This window comes from Anolis carolinensis, chromosome 2, assembly GCF_035594765.1.
Source record: "Anolis carolinensis isolate JA03-04 chromosome 2, rAnoCar3.1.pri, whole genome shotgun sequence".
Lineage (NCBI taxonomy): Eukaryota > Metazoa > Chordata > Lepidosauria > Squamata > Dactyloidae > Anolis > Anolis carolinensis.
Genome location: NC_085842.1, coordinates 285,267,753 through 285,293,997, shown reverse-complemented (window position 1 = coordinate 285,293,997; position 26,245 = coordinate 285,267,753). Strand labels below are relative to the sequence as shown.

At 36.4% G+C, this 26,245-nt stretch overlaps 1 protein-coding gene across 7 annotated transcripts in view; it reads right to left on the bottom strand.

Annotated features, from left to right (window-relative positions):
• Positions 1–26,245, bottom strand: part of ssbp2 (single stranded DNA binding protein 2) — a 134,286-nt gene that overhangs the window by 74,541 nt on the left and 33,500 nt on the right. For all 7 annotated transcript variants that reach the window (XM_062972280.1, XM_062972284.1, XM_062972281.1 and 4 more), the window contains exons 2-4: positions 8,848–8,920; positions 8,224–8,285; positions 3,892–3,976 (exon numbers count right to left, since the gene is read on the bottom strand). In XM_062972280.1, coding sequence (XP_062828350.1) covers positions 3,892–3,976; positions 8,224–8,285; positions 8,848–8,920 — 220 coding nt within the window. The remainder of the gene's footprint in view (positions 1–3,891; positions 3,977–8,223; positions 8,286–8,847; positions 8,921–26,245) is intronic.

The window sequence follows — 26,245 nt, the reverse complement described above, 5'->3', positions numbered from 1 at the left end:
TGTACCACAAACAAGAAGAATGAAGCAATTGTAGTAAATGAGTATTTGTACCCATTAGCTACAACTGCTTCATTCTTTCCAGAAACTGGCAGATGATGTCTCTCGAACAAGAACTGATCTAGGGACTATCACTTTTGAATAGCAGTGATATGAAAGAGTAATAGACAATGGAAACTAAAGATTAATCTGTTTATTTTAATTTATTTATCTAGTCATTCAATTCAATCAATCCAATATTATTTGTGTGATTTGTAAAACCAACCATGTTGTTTGTGAGGTACTTTATTTGTTCAATACTTAAAATAGCAAAACTGTATATGGTTTTTATAAATCAGTAGAATTCAGTTCAAAACAGACCTAAGGAAAAGCTCTTGAGGAAACAGTGTGCAACTAAACGAAACTGTAAAATTCCAACTTAGTACTAATGTAAAAGAAACATCCCATTAAAACAGATGTATTGAGGAAGATTAAAATGTATATAATTTTATATAAATTAAGGATTGCCCTGAGACAGGAGACAACTGCATTGACATGGATGTTCAAATCTTGTTCATTTTATGTGGAATCCACAGGCATTTTCAGAGCTTTAGTTCATGAGGTTAAACCTTTATATTGTAGCACTTTTATATTTAAAATACTTTATTTTCAAAATGCCAAAAGACAAAGGTTCTGCCCATCATGAAGAGATAAATGGATTCAGTCTGAAACATGAGGTTTCCTTGGAGAAGCAGGTCCTGCCAGCAGACTCTCACAACCTAATGACCCTAAGGGCCTTATGGATCCAGACATTAGCCTGAGAACAAGATGTCACCATTGCAGTTGCCTAAACTCTTGGCAACATTCATCCCAGCCCCTAAGTTACCAGTAACAAACAACAAAGATGTTGTGCCAGGTAGGGGTTTTAGAACTATTAGCCCAGGAAGCATTTTACTCAGGACGAAAAGAGTGCATGCAACACCTGTTTGGCTTTGAGTATGAATGAGAATTGAGAAAAGGGAGACTAAACCATAATGGAAGCAAAACTGTGCTTAGAATATCTACCTTCAGTTCAAAGCCTTCCTAAGCTAGGAAAACCGACAATAATGAGGAGGTGAAAGAAGATAGTAATAATGGTATGAAAGGTATGAAAAGCAAGAAAAGATATACTACAAATAATAAGTTTATATTATTTTTGAATTATAAAATATAAACATAACTTACAGAAGACAATATCTTATTTTCAAGAATACACTGATTTCATTTTACATAGATTCATGTACTTATAGTTCCTATATCTTAATGTTAAATTTTAAACAAATTTCCTATGATTAGCATGTAATAACTTAAATGTGGTAGCAGATAATTATTCATTATTTTTACATTGGCATTTTGTACAGAAAAAAGACTAGGATGGCAAAGAATATCAGAAAATATCAGGTACACTACATGTGTAAGGCAAAAACTATATATACCCAATGGATTTCAGTCAGTAACAAGAATTTTAATACCCTAGATAAAATGAAATCTCAACAGGTATATGTTAACTGAGTACCACAGTCTAACATATTTTAAATTATTACTGTTGTCATTGTCATCTTCACTGTCATTATTAACTACAAAAAAAAAAAAAACACTTTATAGGCCTGTTGCCACCATGAGAACTTTTAGGTCTCTCTAAACTTTAAAGTACAATTCTTCACTCCCACTAATTTCAGAAGACAGTTAAACAAAACACTTCAACATCGACATATTTAAGTGCTTCAATATGGATGGGTTATTTTCTTAGTCACTTTTATTTTATTGATAAAATTTAACAGTTCCTCCAATAACAACTCAATCAATGTTCTTTTTCATGTAAACTTACTGATAAACATGGAACAAATCTTTAACTCAAGCTGCAATACTAAACTGTAGCCCACCATCTCTAAACTCTATGAAAGTGCCAATTCTTCCATAGAGTTTTGTTCAATTTAAATAATATTTTTAAATGTCTCTTTGAAAATGTAAATAAAATCCAACCAGCACAACCATCAACATGCTCTGCAAAGCCCGTCCTAAAACTTTTCACTGACTGAGAAAGGTGGAACACATATTACAGATTTCTCATGAATAGGCATGAAATAATCTGAAAATTGCAATAAATCTGTTGAAGATCAATGGCTGTAATAGTGAAGCATGTAACAATATGACACTAAATAAATTTTATGTCAATAATACATTTTCCACACATTTCCACTAATTGAAAAATAATCAAAATGTAAAGCCATATACTAATCTCAACAACCAACAGATTAATAAACAGAAGTTCCCACATTGTACACAGACAGAATACAACTTAGAGTGAAGCGTTTTTACATTCTTAATGCATTTTCAGGGTTTATGTTACATTTAAAAAGTCTTCCTTTCAAAAAGGATTTTTTAAAGTCCTTAACTCAGAATTCATAATGACTAGGATATTATTTTAAATTAGCAACACATTAAAAAAATCTGGAAAGATCATAGAATCATGGACTTGGAAGAGACAACAAGGGCCATCCAATTCAACCTCCTGCCATGCATTATGAAACAAAGTACGACATAATGCAAAGTGATATATCAGCATCAGCCGTCTTAAATTTATTGATTTGAATTCTTAAATAAAACCAAAGAGTCAATTCTTCCAGCTCAAAGTAAGCATCCACATAAACCTCAACCTATATAATGTATAAAAACTAATGTGTAAATCCTGGAGAAAGCCAGCTCCTATAAAAACATGGGTTTTATAGCTAACACATCTTAAATAACTTGTATTTTCCCCTCAAGAGAGACAACTACGCAGCAAACCTCTACAAAACATAATATCTTGCATCCAGCATGGACTGGAGGGAAAAAACCAAGGAATACAATGTATAGGAAAATTAATTTTGTGAACCAGCCCTTAATTTATTCTATTCACCAGTCCTTTGGCTGAAAAAATATTCCTGAAAAATTCATAATAAAATACATGGAATCATTTCAGATCAGCATTTTTCAGAAATAATATTACTGTAAATATGCTTTATTGAAAACAGATATACAACAATGGTACTTTTTTCCTTTACCAATGCTATTTAAACCACTACACAATGTGACAAAAAAGATTAACAATACCAGAAAACAATACTATTCCTTGGAGGTTTCTGAAATACAGTGGGCCCTTGGTATTTGCTGGGCCACATCTGCAGTGGATACCTAAATCCATGGATGCTCAAGTCCCACAGTATGTAATAGCATAGTAAAATGATATATCTTATATAAAATGACAAAATCAAGGTTTCCTTTTAAAAGGGTTCAAGGGATTTTAAAAATATATTTTCAAGGCATGAATTATAATCAATGGATATAGAAATCCACAGAAACAGAGGGTCGATTGTACTGTTAAAATTGTAGAACTGGATAAGGATTTGGAAGCAGGGTCCACCTATGTCCATTTATTTCAAAACAGCTTGGCTACAGGTTCCAGTCTAGTTGTGTCCAATCCATTTCTAAAGACATATATTATGTACATTTATTATACCATTGAAAACTCATTTTAATTGCCTTCATCAACAATCATGTAAAATAACCATCCTTCTTGTAAATTCCCTGACACTTATATATCCCTCCATGCCGCAAGCATTTCATTAAGGAAAAATGTTATCTCTTTGACCATATCTACAAATATGTTATCTTAAAAATTCTTAAGGATCACCCTTGCTAACCTTCATCAAGCAAATCCTTTCATGGTATAGTTCCTTCTCCTCTATTTGTTACAGGTTCCTTCTCCCCTATTATAGGAATGTACAAACTTGGCAGCAAGAATCTTTTCAGAATGCTAGATAACTAGCAAAGTAGCAGGCCCAAACCGTTAACAAAGCTAACAGGAAAAATATATTCAATGGGGATAAAACTTACATAGTCATGAAAGGCTTTAGCTTCACTTGAGTGTTCACATGTTTCACGTCTTTCTGGAGCTGCACAGTAGAGATCCCAAAATACACTAAAATGAAAGAAAGATATTGTAAATTTTCATTTTAAATTATCCATATGATCCAAAATGCATGCCCAGAATGTAAGTTATTATTGCACCCACAGAGGTAATTACAATCTGACTTTTCTAAATGTCTTAGATATTACATAAAATTGTCATACAACACCCTGAAGCATTTGTTCTCTTACACAAGTCTCATATAAGATACTGACTGGCAGATGCCATACATACTGAGGATCCTTTCAATGGCCATATGAATTATTTTCAGTCATGATGTACGTATGTTTTTCTTCCCTGACCAACAATTTCATACTATACATCTTTTTTTAAAATTCTTGATAAATATATCAAGAATCTACCCTCTACAGAGAAAGGGAAAAACATTGTTTGTCACCCTGAATTATTCCCCAAATACAGTGACCACGTGCAATTAAGAATTTAAACTCACTTAAATAATATCATAATGACTACAAGAATAAAGTTGACCATTGTAGTCCTGATAACTAAAAAGTCTTTGGGAATAACTGACACCATGATGCAGAGAAGTACAATTTATTATAACTAATAATATAACCTCACAACCTCTGAGGATGCCTGTCATAGATGTGGGTGAAACATCAGGAGAGAATACTTCTGGAACATGGCCATACAGCCCGGAAAACATACAACCCAATAATATAACTAATTAATGGGTGGCTGTGAGTTTTCCAGGCTGAATGGCCATGTTCTAGAAACATTTTCTCCTGATGTTTTGCCTGTATCTATGGCAGGTATCCTCAGAGGTTGTGAGGTATGTTGGAAAATCAATCAGGGCCAGCTAACACCTCCCAACAAAGGATTCCCCCAGGCAATAAATAGCCAGCCCTTGAAATTGAAAAGCTATTCAATACTAATCAAGGTGGCCAATTGAAACATTCACACCTGCCTCAAACAGACAAGAGTTCTTTCTCCCATCCTGAACATTCCACAGTTATATAGACCCCACTTGCATAGTTTCCAACATACCCCAAAACCTCTGAGGATGCCTGCCATGGATGCAGGTGAATGTCAGGAGAAAATGTTTCTGGAACATGGCCATACAGCCCAGAAAACTCACAGCAATCCAGTAATTCCGGCTATGAAAGCCTTTGACAACACATAACTAATTAGTATAACTAATGAAATGAGAATCTGTAACATTTGCACGAAGCCACTTCTGACTATAAAATGCTTTTATATCAATACTGCAGTCTCAGCACATTTGTGCCAACCGATACCCTGATATTGGGCCTCTTTTCCCCGTCACCATTATCAACATCTTTCTGAGTGAGGGAAAATTCCTAACCTAACTGCACAACAGCATTAATAGACAGAAATGGAGAAGAGTTTGCTGATAAAATAAAGTGAAGAAAAATTATTTCTTTTAATCGATTATTTGCATCATTTTTTCTTTTCATCAGTTTTCTCCATCTATTTAAATTCTTATTAATGCAAATAATTTTAAAGCCCCCCATATGCAAGGAACAAATTATGGGAAATTATACTAGTATTGATAGGGTAAAACAGATTGATATATTCCAGAGACTGGTACATCTCTGTTGAGATCTTGCCCCTTATATGTAGCTAGTTTAATCAGGAAATGGACATGTCCTTAAGATCAAAACTGCATTTGAATTGGGTTTCTCTTTTTATATACATGACAGTTGTCCTATAGAGACATGTCTATATATAGTTAAACCCTTTTTTTTCTTCTTACCTTAATGTTGATGTTTTAAGTGTGTTTTAAAGGTTATTTTAACTGTGAACAAAATAATGTCCAAGTTAATAATATCCTTCAACAGAAGGTCTCTGTTTTGGTCTCTGTCCTGTGTGATTAACGTGTATTTTATAGAAATGCTTGATATATATCTTTTATGAAACTGCATTTTAGTGTATATGAAATTTTATAGTATTTGTGTGTTTTTTGCTGTGCTGTGACCTGCCTCTAGCCATGGGGAGAGGTGGGTAAGAAATAAAAAATATATTATTATTTTATTGTATGACACAGCAAACAAGATAGATATGCTGGATTTCGTTTCACAAAATCACAAGTTGAACACTTCCCAAGTGTTTAGGACTGTGTGATGTATTTTCGGATGATGCGTGCAGATCCCAGCAGGGTGGCCTTTTGCAGCTGACAGATCGTAATTTTGTCAATGTCTATTGTTTCCAAATGCCGGCTGAGATCTTTTGGCACGGCACCCAATGTGCCGATCACCACCGGGACCACCTGCACTGGTTTCTGCCAGAGTCTTTGAAGTTCAATCTTGAGGTCCTGATAGCGGTTGAGTTTTTCCTGTTGTTTTTCGTCAATGCAACTGTCACCTGGGATGGCAACATCAATGATCCAAACCTTTTTCCACAACTGTGATGTCTGGTGTGTTGTGTTCCAGAACTTTGTCAGTCTGGATTCGGAAGTCCCACAGTATCTTTGCGTGCTCATTTTCCAATACTTTTGCAGGTTTGTGATCCCACCAGTTCTTTGCTGCTGGCAGGTGGCATAAGTTCCAATGACTCATTTGGGCCACATAGTTGTGCCTCTGTTTGTAGTCTGTCTGTGCGATTTTCTTACAGCAGCTGAGGATATGATCAATGGTTTCGTCGGTTTCCTTGCAGAGTCTGCATTTTGGGTCATCAGCTGATTTTTCGATCTTGGCCTTAATTGCATTTGTTCTGATGGCTTGCTCCTGGGCTGCAAGGATCAGGCCTTCTGTCTCCTTCTTCAGGGTCCCATTCGTGAGCCATAGTCAGGTCTTCTCCTTATCAGCTTTTCCTTCAATTTTGTCAAGGAACTTTCCATGCAATGTTTTGTTGTGCCAGCTGTCAGCTCTAGTTTGTAGTGCGGTTTTCTTGTACTGGTTTTTTGTCTGCTGTGCTTTGAGGAGTTTCTGATTTTTGACTTCAATCAAAGCAGGTTCTTCACTTTGCTTTACATATTCTGCCAGGGCATGTTCTTCTTCTTTGACTGCTTGTTTTACTTGTAAGAGTCCTCTGCCCCCTGATCTTCTAGGCAGATATAGCCGGTCAACATCACTGCGAGGGTGCAGTGAATGATGAATGGTCATGAGTTTTCTTGTTTTTCTGTCCAAATTGTCCAGTTCCACCCGTGTCCAATTTATAATACCAGCAGTATATCTTATGACAGGTATGGCCCAGGTGTTTATGGCCTTGATGGTGTTGCCTCCACTGAACTTGCTTTTGAGAATTTTTCTGACCCTTTGTGTGTATTCTTTGCTGACCACAGTTTTCACATGTTCTTCTTCTTCTTCTTCTTCTTCTTCTTCTTATTATTATTATTATTATTATTATTATTATTATTATTATTATTAAATGAGTTTCCAACATTTCAAATTGTGAAGAAGACTTGCCAAGCAAGAGATCAACAAGAACAATGGATGAGCAGCAAACTGGTACATGTTGCATAACTGCTCCTACAGTAAAAAGTGTCATTTTACTGTTTGTTTATTATGTTGTCTGGCAGTCAGAAACTTCTTTTCCCTGGTTCGCTCCCTCTCAACAAACTAAAGAAAGAACCTTTTGTTTGTTAGAAGAGAACAAACCAGGGAAGGGAAGCTGTTGGCTGCCAGACAACACAATGAGCAAACTGCTGAGCAAAGCTCTGTGGTATGTTGAGGTGCTCCTGCTGCAAGTGGGAACAAATGAGCAGCATGCAGTATGCAGCAGCAGGTGCTCATAGCAGCTAGTTCACAGCCAGCCAGGGTTCCTAGCTCAGTGTACTGTGCAAATTGTCCCAGTAAACACTTTGTAGCTCTACTAGGGGTAGGATCCAGACAGAAAGGCTACTTAATTGAATATTAGTCTTGACATTAAAAAATCCTCAAAACCAAATTCACATTTAAGTCTAGTTTTAAATGTATTTAAATATTTTTATGTTCATGACACGACTTTAATTGTTTTTTAATCTTTATTTTTATATTTTGATGCAGCTGCTTTGTTTTAATTTCATTGAGTCTTATTCGTTCTCGGGTATCTTGAATCCTTATATTGGGAGAAAAGCAGGATAAAAATACAGTAAATAAATAAATACCTGGAATAAATTAGGTAACTTGGGCTTCACTAGGAAACCAGTCGCCAGTTCATCTTTAAATATTGCCCAATTTTTCCAAGTGACAAGCAAAAAATATTCCAATTACTTTTCAGTTATAAGTCAGTGTTTGCGAGGGCTAACATTACGATAAAAACTCAATGTGTTTTTTGTAAACTTGAATAACACTTACCACCACCAAGAGTGTAAGAATCCTGGGGGTTCTCCCAATGTGATGTTTTTTTCCCATCTTATCTAAAACCAACATAAACACAGATTAGGGTCATTTTCTCATTTGGATGATCAATATTAATGATTTAAAAAAATCAAAATGCAAAATATATAGTAGTTCATCGGAAATCTGACTAACTTTAAAAAAAAACATTAAAACTGTGGTCATCTCTACATTTTACAGTGGTGGAGTGTGTAAATCAATTATTGTTGCCTTGGGCTTGTGGGTTTCCCACAAGACATGTGGGTGGTAGAGACTAGACAGACCTTTGGTATGATCCAGCAGGGCTTTTCCTAGTTCAGGAAGTGATCAACTTTCAAGGAATAAAACACAAACCAGAAACAGAGGCATACAGATATAGAAAAAAACAGTATTGCAACTGCTATATATGTGATTTCGCTCTTCTTTAGCAATGAAAAAAGGAGCCCTGGAGTGAAAGAGCGCACACCAAATGATACAGTAATCTTATGTAAGTGGGAAAAGCATTGGCTGATAATGCCCTGAATTATTATTTGTAACACTGGCCTTTGTCATGTGTGAAACTATCTAAAATGGTAATAGGCATAAGAATGATAGGAAACATACCTCTGATAAAAACGTCTGCGCAGATTTCTGTGCTCCTACATGGAGCAGATATTCATATACATATAGTGCTAACCTGGAAACAGAAAAAATGAGTATTGAAATAAAATTCTCATTATTTGATCATTACGTAATGTAATATAGAAAAAAAATCAGAGCAGACAATGCACTGAGAGTAAATTAGCCTTGCGTACATTCCCAATTGTGTATGTGGTGAAAAATCACAGCAAAGTTAAAAATACTATTATACAAAAACTCAAGTCTGTCAATATTTTATTATCTTGGACACATGCCCAGTTGGATAACAGTTCAGCTAGTATTATTCTATATTTATCCACACAAGCCATGCTTACAGTAAACAATAGATGTATAATTATAGTCATTCTGAACGCTGCTAAACAAAGCCCCTAAACATGAAATTACTTGAATTCTTAGCAGTTTTCACTCCATATTTCCACTTGCTGTAAGAACATTCCAGAGTTATCCAAAACTAATCATCTCTTACAAGAATGTGATGAGACTAATTTTATCCACTGGGTTGTTGTTAAATAATGATGGCACAAAGAAAACCAGGAAAGGACAGAACCAAAGGACAAAATATACAGAGAATATAAGCCTTTCAGAAGAATCACCTCCAAACCAAACAAACTTTCTGTTTCAATTGTAAGTCTCACCTAGTCCTGTTGGCCAATTATTGACTTACTGGAACTGTCCCAATATATTTTTTAAAAAGATTACAAGCACAAGCTGCTGTGTTAGAATCATTTGTAAAAGAAAATAATTCATCATTTCTTCTCAATAGTGGTTACTAGTTTGCTGTTTCATCAAAAATGGGGACACCACAGCTTTTGCAAGCCATAATCAAATAAAAATCTTGCCTTGATAGCATGGTTTGTTAATTTCCTGTGGTTTAGGGATGTTACTTTCTTCCACTGGGGTTGACCTCCAACTAGAAATGAAAGTTTTAAATTATCTCATCATATACGGTACATAAATTATTGGGGAATGTGCTGGTTCGAGGATGTAAGAATAGTCAATAGTTTGTAGTTACTTCTGAATCAAGCCCACAAAAATGAAAGGATGCTATTTGAATTACCCTATATATGCATGTATAAATTTCGTAGAAAAAATTAACCCCAAAAATGGGTCAACGTATCCACAAGTCAATGTGAGTACTGTACCTTAAAAATCAACTATTTGCTTCTCTGATCTGACTGGCAAAAGGCAAGAAAATCCCAGAAAAAACAACCCCATCTACTGTTTACTGTGGGCCACCTTTGGCCTTTTTTAATTTGGGGGGGGGGGGGGGGTGGCAGCGGCAGCTGATCCCCTGAGATAGTATTGGTCCATTCCCTCTCTGTGGATAACTCTCGACTTTTCAATGAGTCATATCAACATTCAGAATTTTGGCCCCAAAATCTGCCCTCAATTTATGCGTAAGTATATACAGTAACTCTGGTGCCTTATATGTTTAATGTGTTAAAGGTTATGATAATCCAGGTAACTAAATACCCTAAAGGCACCAGATCCCATCTAATCTTAGAAGCTAAGCAGGATCAGCTCTGATTCATCCTTTAGATAGGAGAGCACCAATTAATACCAGGTGTTGTAGGTTCTATTTCAGTGGAAGGATCTAGCAATTTTTTCTAAGAATATGTAATTAAAATGTGCATTTGGTGTGTGTGTGTGTGTGCCCATGTATGTATATTATGTTCCTTCTTGTCACTTATTAGCTGGAAGGCACATACATTGCATCAGGTTTTCTATGTTTTTATGTATGCAATTCTATAAAAATGAGGAAGGCATTTCAAGTCCACATGGTAAAACAAAATGTTATGTTGAGTACAGGCTGAATATTTAAAACTCATAAAGGATACCACTGAATACAGGTAAACACTGGAAGGTCTATTGATTAATGTCAAACAGAGGGACTATACCACTATGTTATAAAAAATAGTTGAGACTAGAAACACATTTTGTTTTGCAAAATGCTTCAGTTGGTTGTACATAGAAAAGATGAGAAGTTTTTACAGAAGCTGCATACTGTTGTTCATCAGAACACTATGGTGGAAAAAACTGTCCTGAGATCCTAAAAGACAAGGTATAGCTTGTTTTTTATGCCCTCCCCATCTATGGCAATGCTCTCATAGATTTGAACAACTTTTCTAGGCAGTAAGATAATCATTCATACTAAATTCAATGGGAATCTGTTTTCTTCTTAAGGTAGTGACTTGTGACAAACTTTTCGTAAAAGACTGTGATTCTGAATGCCAATTACTAAAATATATTGTGGGGCTCAAAATAAATTGATCACAGTCAGGAGGAATTCATGACTGGTTTCCTGTGGATGCTCAGACACCTACCAAAGTATAAATAAATAATAATGACAATGAGGAGAAAAACTACAATATTTTTCCTGCTCACCTTTAGAGCAATGAGAAGAACCTGGTGAAAAGTGACGGCACGAAAGAGAGGGGGAGAAATTTCTCCTCTGTCTAAAATTTGAAATACTCCTGTGCTTTGACCTGAAAATTTTCACATACAAGTCTTAACATGAGCAAAACGAATTAGAACTGTTAAATGTAAAAGCACAAAATGAAGTCATTGAATATACAGTATACAGTATAATTTTCTAGTTTCTGGATCTCAAAATGTGCAATCTTTTAAAAATCTAGATTTAACGAATTTAAATATATACTTCCAAAACAACATCTATGCTGGAATTGCAGCAAATTCATCACATGGCTGTGAAGTTTTAAAAGGTAACATATCAATCTTAAAACACTTTCTCCAATGAGTTTGAAATACAAACTAGCATTTTCTAAAGTCAACCGTGACCAGCCCATGGTCTTTTAGCCATTTTGTCTTCCAAAGATTTACAGACAATTTATTTTATGAAGATGACAGACTAACCCTAAAGAACAGTTGGATGATGCAACTGTTTTTAAAAAATTAACCAGTTTTTCTGGCTTGACAGCCACAGAAATTTGCTATGCTTTTACTTCTTCTTGCTTACTTCAGCTTTTAATTTTCTTCAAGGGCACATTTCTATGCAATAAGTACTCAGGTGTATTATTCATGACCAAAAATGCAGCCATACAAAAATAAGGTCTATGGAATGAAAATATTCCATAGATAATATTCAGCAAATGCTATTAATGAAAACCATCTAAGCCTCTGAATTCAAAAAAAGAACATAGGAGCCAGCCTGAAAATGGATTATTATGAAGCTTGCACTACTGTGTTCCGGCAAACAGTAAATAAGACACCAAGATGTTTCAAACTCTTGATAAAAAAATAAGGCACTTCAGCTTATAGCATCATAACATAAAACAGAAAGCAGCAGCATCAAATATGAAGATGTTAAATAATGAAGATGCTCGTCGCATAAAAAAAATTTCTGTAGATCTGAAAAGTACAATCTGTCTTCACTGGAAAAACCTTTATAGAGAGGGTATATCTGTTTTCTGCAACCCCCGTTTTAATATTTTAATATTAATAATATTAATATTTAATATTTTAATATTAATAATAATAATAATAATAATAATAATAATAATAATAATAATAACTTTATTTTTATACCCCGCCCCATCTCCCCGAAGGGACTCGGGGTGGCTTACATGGGGCCAGGCCCGATAAAACAAACAAAACAGTAACAAAGCAATAAAACAATTATCCCAGTAAAAAAACATCAACATCAATAAAAACTGGGAAGGGAGTTTGCCTTGGTGGTCATGAAGCCCCTTCCAACTCTAAATCTGGATTGCTCAGCATCCATTCAGACACATGGAATAGTGATTCTTTAGGCACGGGCACATAGCTCATCTTTAAGTAACCCTAATTCCACATAAGGAAAATGCTGAGACCATTTCCTAGGCATCAATGATGAACACCAAAATATTCTCATCTGAACTGTAGCAAAAGGTTTAGAATCTTATTGTTTTGGGCACATTTCAAGTATTGACTTTTGACATAATAAAACGCACTAAATAATTTACAGTATTTGAAACCTAGCTATGTCTTATGAAAAAGAAAAAGGGAGCTGATTCTATATATCTGTGAAACTATTATTATTGTTATTTTATTCATTTGTATCCTGTCTTTCTCCCAATAATGTGATTCAAGGCAGCTAACAACATATTTAAAACAATACAGAGTCAAACAATACAAACACGAGAATAAAAATATAAATATGCAATTAAAAATAGTTAAATAATTTGTAAATTAAAACACTAAACTTTAAAAAGATTAAAATACATTAAAAACTTAAGATTAAAACACTTTAAAAATCTGAAAACCAGCACTTAGTTATCCTTTCTTATTATACACTTCAGATTTATTCTTATAAATGTAAAAAATAACAACTGTAAAGAACACACACATGTACCTGTTCCAAGTTATCCCTGTACTATGCATTCCCTACTCTCCCCAGCAGGTAAAACATTTCTGGGATTTTGTTTCCTTAGGAAAGAGACATCATTGGAGACTTAGCTCCTGTTTGTAATATTTAGGGTAATTAATTTTTATTGGTGGAGCCAATGGTGCAGTGGGTTATGACCTGAAGATTGGCAGTTTGAATCTGTGGGATGGAGTGAGCTCCTGATGTTAGCTTTAGCTCCTGCCAACCTAGCAGTTAGAAAACATGCAGGAGGTGACAACACAGGCTACTCGGCTTGGAAATGGAGAAACCTCCCCTAGAGCCAGAAATGAGCACCGCCTCCAGAGTTGGAAATGAAAGGAGAACACTTTGCCTGCATATGTGTAATAAGGCACTGAATGTTTGCCTGTGTTTGTTTATATACTGTAATCCACTCTTGAGTCCCCTTGGGGAGAAGGGTGGAATATGAAGTGTTGTTGTTGTTGTTGTTGTTGTTGTTGTTATTGACACAATGACACAGTATGACACAACAAACAAGATAGACATGCTGGATTTCGTATCACAAAATCACAAGTCGAACACCTCCCAAGTGTTTAGGACTGTGTGATGTATTTTCGGATGATGCGTGCAGATCCCAGTAGGGTGGCCTTTTGCAGTTGACAGATCGTAATTTTGTCAATGTTTATTCTTTCCTATTATTATTATTATTATTATTATTATTATTATTATTATTATTATTATTATTAAGAATTCATTGAAAAGAGTCCAGTGTCCCACAAGAGATCTCCATACAATGCTTTTAGCACCTTATCTTTCAATTTTGTTCCTTCTCTCTCAAAATGGGCAATGTCCCCCCACTAACATGCCTTTATCTTGGAAATTTACAACTTCATCAAATGGAACTTTTTTTGGCGGCATACACCGGCTCAGCTATAGTTTAGCCATGGAGCTTGTGGGCTGCCATTCCACAATGTAAAACTTCTTCCAGCAGCGCTCCATGCATAAACTACAGCAAAACTGGTGTATGCAACAAGGAAGGCTTCCACACAACAGTCTAAGGGCCCATATACTGGCCTTCCACGTAAAGTTTCAGGACCTCTGATCTAGAGACTCTCCACTTAACTAATACTGTGCAGAATTTTAAGTCTCCTTCATATTCTTATCCCAGGTTGTTAATTACTTATTTCTCAGCAATAAATTAGAATTCTGATATCAACATGATTTATTTCATTTTTCCTCTTAAATCTAGATATATTGTCCAAAGTTTGTTATTCCACCTGTTGTTTTATAATGCAATTAAAAGTATACTTTGTATGAGTGTACTATCTAAATAAAATAATTCATTTTTTAAAAAATGCAATAACATAATTTGTCAGTACACACACTGAACTATTCAAAATGTCTTCTAAATCATCACCAACAAGACTGATTTCCAGGGTATCTTGTAGAATAAAAGTGGCAAAATTAGATACTGCCTAGTCTCTTCTCCATACTTTATACAAGAGGCAAGGAAATTTGAGGAATGTATTTACGAAGACAGTAGTCATCACATGTTATCTTCTGCCTTCTTCTCCTTCAATTCAGACTGTGTGATTATAAAGGGTATGAAAAAAAGGGTGAGAAAACGTATGTGAAAGCCTACATCTTCCAGGATGACTTACAAAAGACTGGAAGAAGAATGACCTACATTTGTTCAGATAAAATCACGAGTGGCTGTAACATACTATTCTATCATTTCTACCCACCTTCTTCCTTTTCTAAGATATGAGGAAAATAGGATGGGAACCCTGACCCTTAACACTTGCAGCTTTAGAGTCACTACTAGTACTTCAGGTAGTATACTTAGTTCTGAAAAGTGTGTTGCTTATAGTTGGTGGATTAGTCAATCCTTCCTGGTGAATGGCTGCAAAACTGCCTCTCAGGTTAGAATACATATATTTTAATAAATGTTTTCTAGTAGAGTGGAGTATCACCTTTTCTCTCAATGGCTTTAATGTATATTTATTGGGAGCTCTACAACAGTTCCAAGTCTAGGCTATTTGGTTGACCACATCCCCTTGTATGAACCTGCCAGGACTTTGAGATCTTCAGGAGAGACCCTTCACTCGATCCCACGTCAATCTCAAGCTCGGTAGGTGGGAAAGAGAGAGCAGGCGTTTTCTGTGGCTGCTCCTCGACTCTCAACTCTGTAACTTCCTGCCTAAGGAAACCACAATGGCCCCCTCCCCGTTGTCCTTTGGCAGCAGGCTAAAACCTTTTTATTCAAACAGGCTTGTAAAGAGGAATGTTTTTGAAATATAGTCAGGGGGTGCTGTGGTTTTTAACTCTGCACATGTTTTAATGGATTTTAACTGAATTTTTAATACTGTTTATATTTAATTATGTTTTAATGTTTTCATATTTGTATATTTTAACTTGTATGCTAATGCTTTGAATCTCCTTTAGGAGAGATAAAGCAGGGTATAAATTAATATTATTATAATAAGAATTCCTGCAGATGCCAACTATTTCCTTTAAAATAGTCAAGAAAAACATGTACATAAAGGAGGGTAGAAGAGTGAAGAAAAAAGCATGGATACTGCCATCCCTCCACTTTAATTACCTCTTCTAAGGGATTTTAAAAGATGGATAAAAGAACAAGTATAAACTCAAGTCTCCTAGAGGACAAAACTGAGAACAATTTAATTGATAGGGGAGACCTCCTATGAAGCCATTTCATATAGCATAAGGGAGACAAAGGCATGCACTGATGTGTAGGGGGTTTCTACAATCCATTCTAGCTCACAAAAGCTCATCACTTTGCTTCATCTCCCTTTCTCTTACCACTTTGCTCATGTCCCACAGATCTTGTAGCAGAAGAATAGAATATGGTAGCAGCAATGTGTTTGCGGCAGAGGTCTTTGTGAACATATTTATTTGCGACATTTATATCCTCCATGTCTTCCACAAAGACTTCAAGTCAGTGTACATAGCTCTTTTCCTCTTTATTTTATCCGCACAACAATCCTGGTAGGTAGTTAAGTGTGAGAAAATGATTGGCCCAAGATCATTCCACGAATTTCATGTTTTATTGACACTAGTACCTACATCTCACAAGTCCCTGTCCAACAGTCTATCATGCTCCCTTTATCGACCTAATGGCTTTTCTGCTGCACAATATGCTATGCACCATTCTTCCCATCCTCAATTCACATACAGCTTTGCACAAGAATAAAGATTATTTAGCCATTATTAACTGGGTCATAATTTCCATCTAGTGGGTAAAGCAGTGGTTGCTGGATGCTTGGCATATAGAGGACTGTCCTCTTGCAGCTGGGAGGTTAAGGAGAATGAAGATGTAGATTAAGAGTGACTCTCATTATGTTGATGAACTGGCAGACTATATTAACAGAGAACAAGACTTAAAGAAGTCAGGAATAGCCACAATTTCCCTTTGGAACACTTACTTTTATTAGGAGACTTCTTAAGTTAGTTTGACTGCATTGCACCTATGGGGCTGGGGGTCTGCTTCAGTATTAACACTTTGAGGGAGAAACGTATCAAGTGTATAAACACCAAGAAGTGATACAAAAATTCTGTCTTCTGGTGTTTGACCAGAACTGGGAGAACCTGTGTGTTCATCTATGGCCCTTTCTATCCTGCCATATAAAATCCAGATTATCTGTTTTGAACTGGATTGTGTGGCAGTGTAGACTCATACAACAATCCAGTTCAAAGCAAATAATGTGTTTTATCAGCTTTAATAATCTATAATATGGCAGTATAAGAAGGGGCCTAAGAAGCTCACTGGGTGACACCCAGCAGCCTAGCCTACTTTGCCAGCTTGTTGGGAGAAAAGTGAGGTGGACAAAGGGAGAACCATATATTATTCCAACAGTTGCCAGGTGGAAAGACAGGATAAAATGCAATAAATAGAAGATCAGTCCCATTTTCTTATCAACATTCGATTTCACTTATAAACAGTGGCTTAAACTTTGCTTCTTCATTCTACCCTGCATGCATCTGAAATCTCTGTAATGGGTTCTTTTATTGGGTTTATGATTAGCCTTATGTTTAATAAGAGACAAATAACTGTTTTATTTGCTAAAAGGATACATCTTTTTTAGACTACACATGCTTAATTCCTTTGAAATATTCTGCATTTGTTTGTGCTGTACAAGTATAGTCTGCAGATGGGTCTAACTTCTGGAACTGTCTATTTTACATGTTTAAAAATTTTGCTCTATATTTCTAACACAGTTGTAGTAGGTTTGTGTTATTTTCCATTTTTATATGCTTAAAACTAGAATTTGGCAGCAATAGTTGCATACTGATAAATAGAGGTTTTATGGGATCTCTACCTCTCTGCAGAGCTCCAGATCCTGACCCCAGCCTGCCATCTTAAAAATAATTCTAACTGATGGATTTCTAACTGCAGACTACATAATGCTGAAATTTATCTGTCCCTCACCCACACACATTGAGACAATAAGTCCTGACATAAAATATCTTTACACTTGAAAAAAGGGATTCCATGGAATCTCAGTGAAAAATATACTGTGACTATTAGAGCTGTGCATTTTTGTTAGTCCTCATAATTCGAATCAATTTCGTTAATTTCGAACTTACAAAGCAATATCCGATAGATGGGTGTGGCCCACACCAAAAATTTAAGAATTGAAACTTACTCCATACTTTTTTGTTTTGTTTTTGTAAATCTCGGAAGACTTCCAAAGTCAGTTTCATATTCAGTGCAAGGAAGCAAAGAACTCTCAGAAATGTAGTTTGGGAAGGGAGGAGCTCAATGCCAGAAAATTCAAAAGGTCCTGCCCTAAACTACATTTCCCAGAATGCAGTGCACTGCTCGGCAGTAGAGAGATGCTCTGTAGCAAGTCAGAGTGCCAATAAACTATGAATTTTGTTCCTGGGTTATAAATGTCACTCTCTAATTGGTTCTATCATAAAAAAACATGGCAAAGTTTATTAAACTTCAAAAACTTTGTCTTGGCACGAGGAATATCATGTTATAGCCGATTTTGCTATCCAATCAACCAATTTAACAGCATCATCCACTGATTTAACAAAGTTTTTGATGCAAAAACAAAGTTCCCGGTGCAGAACCACTACTTTAAAAGTACGGACTACACAATTAAACAGGAAATAACCCTTTCAAATTAGGAACATATTTTCTTTATTATTAAAAATGTTGTCTATAAAAACTTTTAAAATTCCCCAAAAATCTGTGGATAAGTGAAACGTTCTGATATTTGGTGGGCTAAGAGTGGTAAATGTGTTCTACCATTGTAGCAAGTTGCACCCCAAAAGCTGTAAAAATGAGGGAGATAGGAGCCACTGAAGTTTCCCCAATTATAGTAATTATGCACTATTACTATAATGAAATAGTAACAAAATTTCATTGCTCTTGTTATAGTAACGGATTTTTTTTACTAACTATACTTTAGAAACACTTTAGAAATGAAGCACCAGGAAAGCTTCCCAAACAGCTTGTGATCGCGAAAGCAAAATTCTTCAGCAGAAAAGCAAAAGAAAAAAAAATAAAAGGAATTGGTGGAGCTTGTGTGTTAGTAGCATAAGGCTTTGACTGTGTTTAAGTTTAAATAAACATTATTTGAGGGGGAAACAGAAATGAAGCAGTAGCACCCCCCAGTTTTGTATTGACCTTTGAACCATTTTAATGGATTGCACATCCCTAGTGACTATATTTTGAATCGTCATAAGACAAGATGAAGAAAAAGGAATAGTTATAGCAACTGATCTGAAAGTTGCATTTTAATGCAATGATATATCAAACTCTTATGAGAAGACATCGCTAGGCAAGACTTTAAATTAGAAGTACAGTACTTCTCCAAACAAGGCTCCAGCAGACTATGGTCTTAGAAAGCAATGGTACGAGTCATTTTCATGAGAAAGGAAAAAAGTAAACAGAATGGTATCTGGCAACATCACAATTTAAACTCTGAGAACTTGGCATGGAGATTTTTCTTCCATAAACAGACATCCCAACATGACAGAACTGTTCATATAGTTGACTGAGTTCACACCTGAGCACAGCTAAAAAAAAATATGCATGAGCAAGCACTGATGTACTGGGCACCAAAACATAGCATAGAAAACTAATAAATTAAGCAGTTAGAAAAATGCTACAATCTAAAAGTGACAAGAAAAAAAGAAACATGGTAAAAGATTTTAAAGAGATTTTGAAACAGCAAGTCATAACTAGGATGAAGTGATAGATGGATGTATTTTTTTAAAAGCCATATATGCTTAGGTGGTCACAAATTTTACTGAAAACACTGGCTTATTATTGTTTGAACAAATGGATTCCTGGCAGAAAGAAGATATTATTATTATTATTATTATTATTATTATTATTATTATTATTATTATTATTAGCCCAGGAATTTTATTTTATTTTTTCTGTATCTAAAGCAATTAATAGCAACCTGGAGAATAACAAGATGCCTAACTGTAAACCATCAACATAATTTTTAAGAAGAAACATAAAAGCAATAATAAATGGGAAGGGCAACACAAGCGAAAAGAATGGCCAATCAAATGGAATTAGGGGAAGAAGAATAAAGAAAAACTCCCAAAATGTGCCCAAATGTTCCATGATAAAGGTGAAACTGCTCTTCAGCTTCCAACTAAAATGGAACAGATCTTATTATTTCCCAGGCTGAAGATAACATTCTGAACAACTAGAAGTTATAAGTTGTCCCACAGCAGGATTTCCAGGGAACAAAGCCAGAAGTTATGGTAATTTAATATGTAGAATCTTTCTGTCAAAGGAATGCATCCATAGAAACTGGGCATCTGCTTTACAAGCTCTGGTGTTGAAGGCAGGGCTGTAGATCAGGTAGCAACTCCAAACATATCCCAAAAGCAAGTTATGACAAGAAGCAGTTGTCAAAAACGAATGAGGTATTATTCCTTCTAATACTAGCACTGCTCTCTAAAGTTTTCTGTGATTTTTCTAACTACAGTTCTTTTCTTCACTTCAGGACTCCTCATAGAATAAGAAAATGTAACAATTAGAAGCCCCGGTAGCGAAATGCGTTAAAGCACTGAGCTGGAGACCGAAAGGTCCCAGGTTCAAACCCTGGGAGTGGCGTGAGGGGCCGCTGTTAGCTCCAGCTCCTGCCAACCTAGCAGTTCGAAAACATGCTAATGTGAGTAGATCAATGGTACCGCTCCAGCGGAAAGGTAACAGCGTGCCATGCAGTCATGTCGGCCACATGACCTTGGAGGTGTCTACGGACAACGCCGGCTCTTCGGCTTAGAAATGGAGATGAGCACCAACCCCCAGAGTTAGACATGACTGGACTTAACGTCAGGGGAAAACCTTTACCTTTTTAACAATTAGAAATTGGGAAATTTCTGATACAAACCTAATTTTATTTCTTTGCGTATTAATTTTGTATGTTGCTTGTATTATAAACTCTCAAAATATTATATATTCCAAGGTGATAAGGAAGCAATAATATAAGTATTTTGGCACCCTTCATGTCACTGGTGAGTCTGATTTTTACTTGCAGGTTTTATGGACCAAAACAGAATATAAATAGAGAAAATTCCTGAGACCTTATAGTTCATCCCAGCTTTACTGAAAGTTTCTCAGAGCATATGGTACAGTAACCCCCATATAATTTTCCACTTCTTAAAAACCATGGCTTAGTTAGGCATTTTCTATGTCCTCCAGTACGACTCTATGATATTTTTGGGACAAACATACTTCAATTTGCTATTGACTACACAGGGTAAAACCACTCCACACAGCGAAGAAAAAATGCAATACAAGTTTCTTTGGAATGAAAAAGGCCACTGTTTTGTTGGTTACAGCTGTAAATGTGGTTGAATAAACAAATGGATCCTGGATCAACCAACCTCTACTCATGCTAAGTCATACATTCTAATTATCTGCAGTTTGTGTATTCATGCATAGTCTGGGAAAATACAGATACAAGGATTATACCATATATGGTTCTCCTCTCATCCAATACGTCTGAAGCAATCTCAGATACTGAAAAAGTCACATACTACATGTCTACCTCTTTCTGGGTACATTTTATACTACACATATTTATATGGAAGTTTCATGAACATCAGAAGAACAGTTATCAGAAGAACAGTTCTCAAAAAAGTAACAAAAAGCAGTAAGCCAATCAAATTCAACAGTCCACAGTCAAAGCATGAAGTCTAAACAACAACTGATATGGATAAGCTAATTCTGCAGTCCAAAGTTCAATTACCAAAGTCAAGGTAGAGAATTACAGAGTCAGGTCAGGAACAAACGATAGTCAGGGTCACAATCTAAGGTCCGAAATGCCAAGCATCCGAAGAGTAGAATTTAGCTAGGAACAACAACGACTGCCACAACAAGCCTTCAAGCTGAGCCCCTTTATTCTAAGACCTCAGCTATTTTTGCTCAGTGCTCGTTTCTCGGATAATCTTGAAGACCAGCAAAACTCTGCACGCTCTCTTCTGTGTTCCACAGGTGGGAGTATGTTTAACTCCTCGCGAGTTGGTTTCAATGTATTTGCCTCAGCTTACAGACTGCTGGTGATGATTCTTACCGCTGACAACTAGCAGGCTGGGGAGACTGTTGGGAGCTGTGGGCCTTCATCTCCTCCTCAGGCCCTTCCAGACATTCCTCCTCCTCACTATTAGAGTTGGCCATGATAGGGAGGACTTTCAAAAAGCTCTTCATTTTTTATTCATTCAAATGAACACAACTGAGGCTGCAATCTTAAATTTATTCACCTAGCATTATGGCTACTAAACTGAATATGGCTTACTTCTGAGTAGGCAAGCATATAGTAATAAGCTTTTAGCATACGATAATCAATAGTAACAATTTCTCATAGAATCATAGAGTTGGAAGAGACCTTGTGGGCCATCCAGTCCAAGCCCCTTCCAAGAAGCAGGAAAGTCGCATTCAAAGCACCCCTCACAGATGGACATTCAGCCTCTATCAGGGATACTTTGATTGTGCTTTCCTGCATGGCAGGGGGTTGGATTAGATGGCCCATTTGGTCTCTTCCAATTTTATTATTCTATGATTCTATAATGTGACACTGTAATCCTCTTGAGTCACATTTTATTGCAGAATGCAAATAGAACTACATACAGCCCAGAAAACATACAACAACCCTGTGATCCCGGCCATGAAAGCCTTCGACAACACATAGAACTACACCTATTATTCTGTGATACTGTCATCTGACCAGCTATAAATGTTCCCCTCAAGTTTCAGTCACTTGCCACATACAGTTTTCTTTTTATAAACAAAAACAACAGACAAAAAATATCCCAAGAAATCTACAGATTTTTTGACACTGGCTATTTTTTGGTCCAAGAAACATAATGTATCTGGATAAAGTCAAAATTTCAATAGCAAGTTATGATGCAACAAAACAGAACTGTTATGTTCTGAATGCCTAAAGATTTTAGGGGAAATCAGATATTCTTCCATTAATGAACTAATAACATTCATTGGTATTGAGAAAAAAAACATGTTAAAGGAAGTGTAACATTTCATTTTAGATTTTGTTTCATTTTCATTCTACTTTGGGCTTTCAGGCTCTGAGTGTTTAGATAAAGCACATTTGATTCTCCACACATAATCATTCCTTTAGATTTGAGGGATATCCTACAATATGTTAGAATCCTCATTGGGATCAGAAAATATCCTGTATTTCAAACACCACAAGATTTATTTTCAAGTTCTGATGTATACAGGTTAACTTCCAAAGGTCCCTTATTCTACCATTAATAAAGGAATATGCAAGGACTTTCAAATATTGCATTAGAAAGACTTTTCTAAGAAGGAGAATAAAAGGCTCTTGAGACTTAGGAAAGTAAATACTGCTATTTCGGGTTCAAGTAAATTATGGGAAATAGTGTCAAAAAGAGGGAAAGTGAAAGATAAAAGAAGTTTGCAACACACTGTGAGTATAAAAACACACAAACATAAAATAGGGAAAATAATTCTGAGTCCCATTAGCTCTAATGATGTATACATCAGTCATCTTAGTGGAGGATCACACTGCTCACATAACTGTACTTTCTGACCCACAAAAATTAAGAGATGATTATTAATACTGTACAAGGTAGTAATAATTTATAACAAGGACAACGATGATGGTAATAATTCTCTTATATTCACTTTATATATTTTAAATTGGTTTGTTATACGTGTTTTTAATTGCATAACTGTTTTAATTGGTTTTAATTGATGGAATGTGTTTTATTATTATGTTTTATATGGCATTGAATTTTGCCAGAGTTGTAAGCCGCCTTAAGTCCCCCATGCAGTGAGAAAGGCAGGGTATACATGAAGTAAATGATAAACAAACAAATAAATCTATGCAACCTTTAAAAAGGAAAAGAAACTTAAGGTGATGTTATGGTCTTAGTTTGTGACAGGTTAATTGCCCTATATTGATCCATTTTTTTAAAAGGCAAGGATCTACACACTCATGGTTATCAACAGACTGTTTTTTTAAAAGAAATGTGGGAGTGGAATATCTACTCTTGTATACTGGAGATTTCAACATGTATGCTAGGATGCTTTGCCTTCAGTAGAGAGAAAATGATATTTTATTTATTTATTTATTTATTTATTTCCCGCTTTATCTCCCCAAAGAGGACTCAAAATGACTTGACATAAAATTAGCAAAGAATTTAAAATATACAAATATACAAAAATTAAATCAGAATTACACAGAAACAGCACTAAAAAAATTAAGTTAAAATTCTTCAAAACATATACAAAGTTAAAACCACAGCACCCCCTGACTAGATCTTAAAGACCTTATTCTTTAAAAGTCTGCCTGAATAAAACGGTTTTAGCCTGCTGCTGGAAGAACAGCAGGGAGGGGGCCGATTTGACTTCCCTGGGAAGGGAGTTACAGAGTCGATGGGCAGCCACCAAGAAGGCCCCCTCTCTCATTCCCACCAACCGTGCTTGAGATGGAGGAGGGGCCAAGAGAAGGGACTCTCCTGGAGATCACAGGGCTCAGGCAGGTTCGTACAAGGGCATGCAGTAAGCAAAATAGCCTGGACCTGAACCGTCTAGGGCTTTAAAGGTCATAATCAGCACTTTGAATTATACCCAGTAATAGACTGACAGTCAGTGAAGTTGCTGCAACAGGTGGGTTGTCCGCTCCTTGTAGCCAGCCCCAGTGAGCAACCTGGCTGCAGCTCTTTGGACCAGCTGAAGTTTCCGAGTGATCTTCAGAGGCAGCCCCACATAGAATGCATTGCAGTAATCCAGACGGGATATAACTAAGGCATGTACCACCGTGGCCAGATCTGGTTTCTCAAGGAACTGGCGCAGTTGGCGCAAAAGTTTTAATTGTGCAAAGGCCCTCCTTGCCACTGCAGATACCTGGGTCTCCAGGTTCAGTACTCCAAAACTATGGATAACCTCTCCCAGCAATTTCATGTATATGTTGAACAGCATGGGGGATGAAATGGAACCCTGAGGAACCTCACAGGATAATGGCCAGAGGTTTGAGCAGGAGTCCCCCTGCACCACCTGGGTACAGCTCTCCAGGAAGGACCGAAGCCACTGTAAAACAGTGCCTCGCAGCCCCATCCCTGCGAGACAACCCAGGAGGATATCATGGTCAATGGCATCAAAAGTCGCTGAGATATCCAGGAGAACCAACAAGGGCACACTCTCCCTGTTTAGCTCTCTTCATAGGTTATCCACCAAGGTGACAAAAGCTGTCTCTGTTTCATAGCCAGGCTTGAAACCAGACTGAAATGGTTCAAGATAATCAGTTTCTGTTGCACCCCAGCGAGGGTCCACCTTGCTCTCAACACACACCACTGAGACAGACTTGGTATAAACAATTTATTGGTAAAATGATAGCAAAAGGTAAAAAGGCAGTAATAAAAATAGGATCTAAAGTTTCAGAAAACAGCAGGTAACTCCTCCAAATACCAAGACTTAAAACGTGAGCAGAAACTCCAAGGCAAAATCCAAAGGCTTAAAACATGAACATGAACTCCAAGGAAAAATCCAGAATACATGAGTCAATACAGGAACAAGAAGGCAAAATCCATCCCAAAGGCAACACTTGAGCAGGAAACTAGAGGCCTAAATAGGAACAAGACAGGAGACTTTGCTCCCAAAAGCGACGTTGCTTGATCTGGGATTCTAACTCAAACACCTTCTCTATTTACGCATTCTTGCAAGACATGAACACATTCCTCTGATCTTGGGCACTCTGTCTTCTAGCCAGAATTCTCAGAGAATGTCTAGGAAGCCGATCTAGCATCTCTGTCTAATTGCTCTTTCTCATTATCGCTATCTGAAAGTGAAACAACTGGCGATTGTTGATTTCCAACATCCCTTTCTGGGAGCTGTGAAACTCTCACACTCATGTCAGGGTCAGGCTGATCTGCAAGCTGCAAATCACTCTCTCCCTCCTCTGCTATGTCATCCTGCCTGCCTGCCTGAGGAACATTCAGAGGCTCATTCTCAGACTGCAAAACATTATCAGACTGCAAAACCCCAAATTCTCCTTCATCATCAGACTGAGCCACAACAGTTTCATCCAGAAATCCCTGGAGTTGGGAGTCCACCACATGCTCCAAGACCTTGCTCAGAAAGGGAAGGTTGGACACTGGCTGATAGTTGTCCATTATATAGGCGTTCTCAGATGGCTTTTTAAATATAGGTCTCACAATTGCCTCCTTTTATATTATTATCTAATAAGGTATCTGTACATATAGCAGCATAATAAATTTATCTTTTACCTTTACATATAGAAGCATTACAAATTACAGAAGGCCAAATCCCAGAACCTGAAGAGATTATAATCTAAATGTCAACACTAGGAAAGGGTGGGGAGGTGTAGATAGGAATATAAAGATGGGGGTGAAATGTCTGGTTACTTTAGTTACATGTGCTAAGCTTGGTTACAGATTTAGCTATGGTAGGGAATGAGAACTAATGAGTTGTGCCGAAATTATAATAGAAAATGTAGATTTTCAAGAAGGGAGATTAGA